The sequence below is a fragment of the Rhinopithecus bieti genome, unplaced genomic scaffold (genome assembly GCF_001698545.2).
Source record: "Rhinopithecus bieti isolate Rb0 unplaced genomic scaffold, ASM169854v2 scaffold_3043, whole genome shotgun sequence".
Lineage (NCBI taxonomy): Eukaryota > Metazoa > Chordata > Mammalia > Primates > Cercopithecidae > Rhinopithecus > Rhinopithecus bieti.
The window spans coordinates 5934864-5944285 of record NW_016804580.1 but is presented as its reverse complement, the minus strand read 5'-3'; the positions used below and the strand labels follow the sequence as shown (position 1 = coordinate 5944285).

Genomic DNA, 9422 nt, shown 5'->3' with positions numbered 1-9422 from the left:
AAAATGTGCTTTCAACTCACAGTATTTTCAACTTACAAAAAGTTTATCCTGACATAACTCCATGGTAAATCGAGAAGCACAATAAATGTGTATTATTTTCATACCATTGTAAAGTCTAAAAACCGTAATTCAAACCATTTCAAGTTGGGAACTGTCTGTTTCAAAAATACTAATGTCTGACTGGATTATGAGCATTACCTTTCAATGCAACACTAAAAACATGCTGGGCATATTTTCAAGACAACTGTACTGAACACAAAAATCTTAAAAGAGGGGCCAGGTGCAGTGGCTCACACCTGTAATCCCAGCACTTTGGGAGGCCGAGGTGGGCGGATCATGAGGTCAGGAGTTCGAGACCAGCCTGACTAACATGGTGAAACGCTGCATCTACTAAAAAATACAAAAATTACTGGGTGTGGTGGTGTGCACCTGTAATCCCAGCTACTCAGGAGGCTGAGGCAGGAGAATCGCTTGAACGCGGGAGGTGGAGGTTGCAGTGAGCCGAGACTGCGCCACTGCACTCCAGCCTAGGCAACAGAGTGCCAGCCTAGGCGACACTCCAGCCTAAGTGAGGAAAAAAAAAAAAAAAGCTTAAAAGAGGTAAGGAAAGAAGGATAAAAAGATAGTCTGATAGTCTGTAACACTCAATCTTTTAACTATAGTATCACTTATATCATTATAATCATCCCATATTTTTAAAGTCCTTTCCCAAATATTCCCAAGCCAAGCAAGCATGTCTAACAATAAACTAATAGTATGTTTACTTCATTTACAGTGTGCTTACTTTATAGCCGACCAGTAAATCTGTTGTTAAAACAAAATGTAAAATAGATTCAAGTTTGACAGCAAAAAAATTATGTTAAACTTATATATGCCAAAAGTAAAATCCAAATAGTATTTACATACTTCTAAATATTAAAGCTAAACAAGTTTGGCTAAACCAATGTTTTATAATCTAGCACCCATTCAATGACCACAAAAAGTTCTTAAAATACAAAATTTAATTCATTCCCAGAGCAAAAAAAGATTTATACATGCAGTCATCAGCACTATACTCACTCAACACCATACCATATTTAATAACTGTCCTTCAAATAACATGACAGGGCATATCTTAAAATAAATATGATCATATAGTAAGTGCTTTTTAAACAAGATAATATGCATGAAATGGCAGAAGACCATTAATAGTAAGGCTTCCCTCTTCACAATTCATAATGAGTCCTGCCTAAGAATCCCTAATGGATGGCTTAAAAAGCTTAAATAAACTTTCATGGTGCTAAAACTGCTAATTAAACCAACCCCGCTATTTTTTTATCAGCAATCTAATCAACAATAAACAAGACAGGCTCCTACTATCGTCACTTTATAACAAACCACCTCAAAAAGAAATCAAGATATATATGTTTACTTGCTGCTTGAGTGTGTGTATGTGTGCTTATGTGTGTGTGTGTATGTATGTATGTAGGTATGTCACCAGGCACGGTGGCTCACGCCTATAATCCCAGCACTTTGGGAGGCCAAGGCGGGCGGATCGCATGAGGCCAGGAGTTGGAGACCAGCCTGGACAACATCGTGAAACCCCGTCTCTACTAAAAATACAAATAAATTAGCCAGGCATGGTGGCATGTGCCTGTAATCCCAGCTACTAGGGAGGATGAGGCATGACAATCACTTGAACCCGAGAGGCAGAGATTGCAATAATGCAAGATCACGCCACTGTACTCCAGCCTGGGCAACAGAGCTACTAGGGAGGCTGAGACACGAGGATCATTTGAACCCAGGAGGCAGAGGTTGCCGTAACTTGAGATCACACCACTGCACTCCAGCCTGGGCGACAGGGTGGGACTGTGTCTCCAAATAAATAAATAAATGCCTAACAACGACCCTAAAGTTATAATTATTTCACTCATAATAGATAATTTACTCTCAAAACTACTTAAGTATTTTAAATGATTAACTCAAAAAAAGGCACAAACAAAGTCAAACCAAAATGTTTGTTTTCTTTTTTTTTCTTTTGAGACACAGTCTCGCTCCGTCGCCCAAGCTGGAGTGCAGAGGCACGAACGATCTCAGCTCACTGCAATCTCCGCCTCCGAGGTTCAAGCGATTCTCCTGCCTCAGCCTCCCGAGTAGCTGGGATTACAAACAACCACCACCATGCCCGGATGATTTTTTTTTTCATATTTTTAGTAGAGACACAGTTTCACCATGTTGGCCAGGCTGGTCTCAAACTCCTCCACCTCCCTCAGCCTCCCAAAGTGCTGGGCTTTACAGGCTTGAGCCACCATGCCCATCCCAAATGTTTTTAAACAATTATTTGTTGGTATTTACCAACTCATATTTACAAATATGAAAATTATACGGGATCTAAATTTTAAATACAGTCTGCAGAAATATTTCCAAAACTAGCATATACCAACTTTCTAAGAAAAATATTCTTTTCCAATTGACAATGTCCTTTTTATCTTCACTTCCTTAAAAACAATTCATAATAGATTTTTTTTAAAGAGACAGGGGTCTCACTCTGTCACCCAAGCTGGTATGCACTGGCACAATGTCAGCACCCTACAGCCTCCACTCAAGCGATCCTCTCGCCTCAGCCTCCTGGGTAGTTGGGACTACAGGCATCCACCACCATGCTCAGCTAATGGCAATATGTTCTTAAAGAACAAATTAAGTACAAATGATTTTCCAGTATTATATTTTAGTTTATTAAAAAGTATTTCCTATAAAGCAAGTAAAATGTAAGCAGGAAAACAGGCAAGTCAGAAAAGACAGATTAGTATTTAGGCAAGCTTTTAGTGTTTTAATTAAAAGACAAAATATTCTCAGACAAAAGATATGACATTTAGCCACTGGAAAAAATTAATAAACCATTAGCACCACTGAAAAAGAAAAAATAGCCAAGAATATATAGAACTTCAAAATTGTTATTATAAAGGAAAAAAGCTGATAATTACTTACAGGTGAAGTAATCAGTTAATAATATATAGCAACAAACTATTATTGCTGAAGTCACCTAAAGATTTCACAAGATGACCACAGTAACACATGCAAGAAATCTCTCTCATGCTTTCAACAAAGCTGTAATCTAAATTGTCAGTTGCAATGGGTAAAACCATATTCACAAATATGGCATTAAACCTGTCCTTTCATTAAATACTCTTTAATAGTCAAAATGTTTCTATATTTCAATGTTTCCATTTAACTATCAAGAACGTAATTTTATCAAAAGGCAAAAAAAAAAAAACTCTATTAAGTAGATGTGCTACAAATTTAGCAACAACAAATCCACTTACTTTTTTCTCTTTCTCATGATGTTTATCCTGAGAGTGAGAGGAAGAATCACTTAAACTTTGATCATATGACCTATTAGATCCCCGTTTGCTCTTTTTCTAAAAAAGAAAATATATATACATATATGTATATGTATATAAAACTTTTTAAAATAATCTTTGTGTTAGGTTTAAACCAATTCAACTATGAAGTATTTTAATGTCTACTGAAATTTTAAAAGTCTATTTCAATCTATATAATCCAGTTCAGACACCATTCATATATTATCCATTGCATTATAAAAGAAAATCTAAACATTAATGCCATATTTTGTAAATTAAAATGTGTGAAAATAGATTATCTATTTTCAAATAAAGCTACTTATATATTTTCAACATCAGCTTAAAATAAAAAGTTGCAACAAAATAGAAAATGCCCGTACTCTCAGAAAAAAGGGTGCAAGACTAGAACAGGAAAAGTAAAATCTTGAAGTGGTTCTTTATGCCACTAGGAAAAGCAGAAAGACTTTTAATCTATACTCATCAGTATTAACGTATATACAGTTTTCTAAAAATTTATCGCAGTTCAATAATAATCCCTGCACATTATATTGATATAGAAACAAATAAAGAAAAAAATTTAAAAATTAAGGAAATTGTCCAGTATTAGACTCATGCATTTTTCATAAGCATTACTTAAAAAGCATCCCATTTCTGTTTAAAACAACTTGTCCCATTGGCATAATTAAGTATGAAGGTGAGAGTTATTGAGGTGTTTAAAAGTTGGTGGTACCACATCTAATTGGTGTAAAAACTAGATAAATAATCACTATTAAAAGTTCAAATTCCAGCAAATGTAAAGATTTCAATCTTACTTTACTTAAAGACATTTTTCCCCAACTATCAAAATGGATATCATCAAGTCTATAATGAGCAATAAGAAAATTCTATTTGCACAAACTTCAAAATCCATTTTTTTATTTATATCATCTCTCATTTAGAAAATGAACATTTCACTATGCTTGTAACACCCAGGAAGAAAAATTTTCAATTTTATAATCTCAAAATGTGTTAGTGATTAAAATAAATCAAAGCATTCAGCATCAAAGGATATACAGATACACACTCTTAAGTAATTCATATACAAGAACCAAAATATTAAGAGGCCTAAGCTGCTGCTCACTTCGTAAGACAGGAGCCCCTTGTGGTATTTATTTTCAAAAGAAATAGCACCATTCACAAGGGAAATATAATAATTTAAAATCAGAAACTAAAAGAAAATAAAGAAGCCTTAAATCTTCAGTGTATGAATATCTACCACTAAAAAGAATGAGAAACAGACACCTGGGACATCTGACATACTGACCCTTCAAAGGAACATGGATACAAATATGTAACACCCAATCAAATATTACTAACTCAATCACCATGATCCTGTGTGACAGCAAACAGTGACCAAATCTAAAGAATTCCCAAAGTTGTATTTAAATAAATTTTTCTGAAGGTTTTTTAGCAAGTTACAAAAGAGCCTTACTTCAGTTTTACTATTTCCCAGTAAATAAAAATGAAAATAAATAAATGGGTAATAGTAATTAAGCAGAAAATGAGAAACAAAGTGATAATCACAAAATGTATAATTGGTGCCAAAAATCCAATTAACTAAAGGTGTTAAAAATATAAAGTTTTCTACAGATTAATTTTTTTCACTAAATGTACACCAACATTCACTATCAATATTAATATATATTCTTTTTTTTTTTTTGAGACGGAGTTTCACTCTTGTTGCCCAGGCTGGAGTGCAATGACACATCTCTGCTCACTGGAACCTCCACCTCCCGGGTTCAAGCAATTCTCCTGCCTCAGAGTCCCAAGTAGCTGGGATTACAGGCATGCACCAGCACACCCCGCTAATTTTGTATTTTTAGTAGAGACGACGTTTCTCCATGCTAGTCAGGCTGGTCTCCAATTCCCAACCTCAGGTGATCCGCCCGCCTCCGCCTCCCAAAGTGCTGGGATTACAGGTGTGAGCCACAACACCCGGCCTAATACTAATATTTATTCTAAATGAGAGTATTTAAGAATATTCACCTTTACAAATACACTGAAACAAGCAAAATCTTTTAAAATTACTATTAATAGATATTTTTACTTCCAATAAAGAACATGCTAAACACAATCTCAAGCCAAAAACTCAAAGGACAAAAGAACTGTTATATGCTTTTATAAATAAAAGTGTCATTCTATTGTTAAAACTAATCATAATCATTTCATTAAATCCAAGACACATTCTTACCGGCTTACTAAAATGGTATTGACAGTAGCCACAGTATTGGACATTATCGGCACCATTACCTTCTTCTTCACAAAGCAGTCTGGCAAACTGAGCGCTGAAAGTAAAAGCCAAGTATATTTATTGATATTCTAAAATCACAGTACCTGTATATATAAGCAAATAAAATTTACTTCCAATCATTCATGCTCTGAGAAAATACAACTCCTAAGAAAAAAAAATCAGAAAATAAAAAGCTTTATTCTAGCTGTGACCAAGTATATTTCACCCCAATGTGCAACTGATCTTTATTTAAAGTTATGTTTATGGCTTAAAACAAACTCTTCATACATCTCTATTAGGATGAAGATGTATACATGTTTTATGTCTCCAAATAGACAAGTTTAAGATCCATTCTCTTCCCCCTCAATCCCACCCCATCAGTTAACACTTTGTTTTATTTTTTCAATCTGTCACAGGTACAAACAGAAAGGCCATGCCTCTAAAGGGCTAAAGGGATGGTATTTAGCCCATGGATGCAGATTACATAACATTACAAGGAAAACATGCATTCACTCAAGACTCTAAGTGCTTTAAGTCACAGCACAATAAGCAAGATAAACATAAATTGTGCTTTTCAGTCAAAAGCAATGGAAGATATGAAAATGAAACCTAACGTTACAATTTTTTTTTTTTTTCGGAGACAGGGTTTTGTTCTGTCACCCAGGCTGGAGTGCAGTGCTGCAATGAAAGCTCACTGCAGCCTTGACCTCCTAGGCTCAGGCAATCCTCCCACCTCCGCCTCCCAAATAGCTGGGACTACAGAAGTACACCATCACACCTGGCTAATTTTGCTTTTATTTTTAGTAGAGATGAGGTGTCTTGCTATGTTGCCCTGGCTGCTCTTTAACTCCTGGGTTCAAGCAATCCTCCCACCTTGGCCTCCTAAAGTGCTGGTATTACAGGCATAGCCATGCACCCAGCTAATATTCTTTTTTTCTTTTTTTTTTTCTTTTTTTTTTGAGATGGAGTCTCATTCTGTTCAGTGGCACGATCTCAGCTCACCGCAACCTCAGCCTCCCAGGCTCAAGCAATTCTCCCACCTCAGCCTCCCGAGTAGCTGGGATTATAGGAGCGCTTCACCACGCCTGGCTAATTTTTTTGTATTTTTAGTAGAGATGGGGTTTCACCATGTTGCCCAGGGTGGCTCCGAACTCCTGAGCTCAGGCAATCTGCCCACCTCGGTCTCCCAAAGTGCTGGGATTACAGGAATAAGCCACCGTGCCTGGAATATTCATTTTTAAAAACAAAACGCTGAAGTTTCTAATCACCATCGTTTCAATTTGACCTTTCACACTTTTAACATTCCAAAATTATATTAGTATACAGATGTCATACCCCAAAAACTACTTTCATCTTTGAGAAATTTGGTACAGTCATTACGAGAATTTATAAAAGTCAAAAACCGTTTTTCATTTCACAATAGTAGTATAAAACAGATTTCATATAACCAAACACTAAAACTTCAGGAAATGAGCATGTACTTACACTGGCAGTGAGGCACAGACTGATTCTTAAAATTAGTAAGTGCACAGATTATTCCCGACCTTTTTATTTGGAACTGTTAACTATTATCCTCCCAAAGTGCTGGGATTACAGGTGTGAGCCACTGCACCCGACATGAAAGAATATCTTAAGTAAATTTTTGAGAAGTCGCCATTGTAATATTGAGAATGACAGTGGTTACTCTACTTCTCACTTGAGACACAGAAGGTAAGGAGGTACTATCATTCACTGAATCCTTGTATTCAGACACTGCACTAACCTTACCTAGATTAGCTCATTTAATCATAATAACAAACTGAAGGATAGGTAATCAATACCAAAATTTTAAATAAGATGAAACTGAAGCTTACAGAGAATAAGACATCAGAACCAGGGTCCACTTATGGCAAAATCACTCTGGTAAACACATTTGGTTATTAGAATTATCTTTATTACAAATAAGTAAATGTTAACATAGAAACTACACCAATGAAGTTTACCATAATTAATATTCGAGTATCTAAGTGTTTAACTTATGATTGTTATGCAAGGTATTTGCCAAGTTCAGTTCTGTGCAACAATGGAAATATCCTTACCAAGTTACATGGAAAGCCTGTCGACATCCATGTTTATTACATGTCATGCAAGCACCAGTGGCTGCTTTGCTTTCTCTTCCTTGTTCATCACAAATATAGCAAGTCTTGGGGTTAAAAAAAAAAAAAAAAAAAAAAAAAAGACAAAAATCATACATGTTCTTAACATGAATCAGAATTTTACTTATCTTCAGATAAGTAATTAAATCAGAATTTAATTATCTTCAGAAATAAAGATCAGGTATACTAACTAACCTACCTTACCTCAAAATATGAATTCATTTTGGATAAGAATCTGATTTTGCATATAATACAAACAGAAAACATAAACAAAGACATACAAATAGTCCTATTAAAAAAATTCACAAAGGCATTATCTTCATCAGTCTCACAAACTTTGCAAGACAGGAAGACTCTTCCCAGGCACTGAGGCCGTGGGCCAGGACACAATCTACCACACTTCTTCTTCCCAACACCTTGTCATCAAAACTGATTCTTGTACCAAGGGTGTAAAAACAATGTTTATCTTTCCCCTCTGCAGGAAGTAATCGTATCTAAGACAGTTTGAAACAGAGTGTTGGGACCTAAGAGACAAAGAACAGCCCTACATGAATGAGCAAGGTTTAGGTCATTTATTTAAACTGTCTGTGAGGAATCCTATCATTCAGCCCCACCAAGCTGATATATGTAGGCTACAAAAGAAGATACTTTACCTAAGTAGGTCAGAAATGCCCAAGAGATACAAAGTCAATGAACACTCCCAGAAACTTTGACTGACATCTTCCATTTCCCATGTGCAAATAACAGGCAATATTAACTTTTCACAGCTCAAAATCATGAGTGGTCATGTGACAGAAGACTGAATTGCAAAAACAACAATCTGTAAGTATCAGTGTACAATAAAATCAGCAGACTGCAAGTAGAGGATATAAAAATTTATGTCTAACTACATATAATCAGGTGATACATGTCAAAAAAGAAACTAATTTATAAATAGTCACTCTGCACTGTGGTGCCAAATAACACCATGCAACAATATATACAAGGACACAGTAAAACAAAAACAAAAAAAAAAAAAAAACAAAAAACTAATTATCTTAACTACGTACATGATTTCAACTCCTCTACTGAAAAACTAGAATTCGCTGGGCATGGTGGCTCACACCTGTAATCCCAGCACTTTGGGAAGCCAAGGCGGGTGGATCACCTGCGGTCAGGAGTTTGAGACCAGCCTGGCCAAAATGGTGAAACCCCATCTCTACTAAAATTACAAAAAAAAAAAATTAGCCAAGCATGGTGGTGGGTGCCTGTAATGCCAGCTACTCAGGAGGCTGAGGCAGGAGAATCGCTTGAACCAGGCAGGTGAAAGTTACAGTGAGCCGAGATCATGCCATTGCACTCTAGCCTGGGCAACAAGAGAGAAACTCCATCTCAAAAAAAAAAGAAAAAAGAGGCCGGGCGAGGTGGCTCAAGCCTGTAATCCCAGCACTTCGGGAGGCCGAGACGGGCGGATCATGAGGTCAGGAGATCGAGACCATCCTGGCTAACACGGTGAAACCCCGTCTCCACTAAAAATACAAAAAATGAGCCGGGCGAGGTGGCGAGCGCCTGTAGTCCCAGCTACTCGGGAGGCTGAGCCAGGAGAATGCCGTGAACCCGGGAGGCGGAGCTTGCAGTGAGCTGAGATCTGGCCACTGCACTCCAGCCTGGGCAACAGAGCGAGACTCCGTCTCAAAA

General features: G+C 36.6%; 1 protein-coding gene across 1 annotated transcript in view; it reads right to left on the bottom strand.

Annotated features, from left to right (window-relative positions):
- The window catches only part of MLLT10 (MLLT10 histone lysine methyltransferase DOT1L cofactor), a 249797-nt gene that overhangs the window by 126700 nt on the left and 113675 nt on the right, over positions 1 to 9422 (bottom strand). The window contains 3 exon segments of the mRNA XM_017869231.1: positions 3303 to 3398; positions 5572 to 5665; positions 7689 to 7792. Of these exon segments, the coding sequence (XP_017724720.1) occupies positions 3303 to 3398; positions 5572 to 5665; positions 7689 to 7792 (294 nt within the window).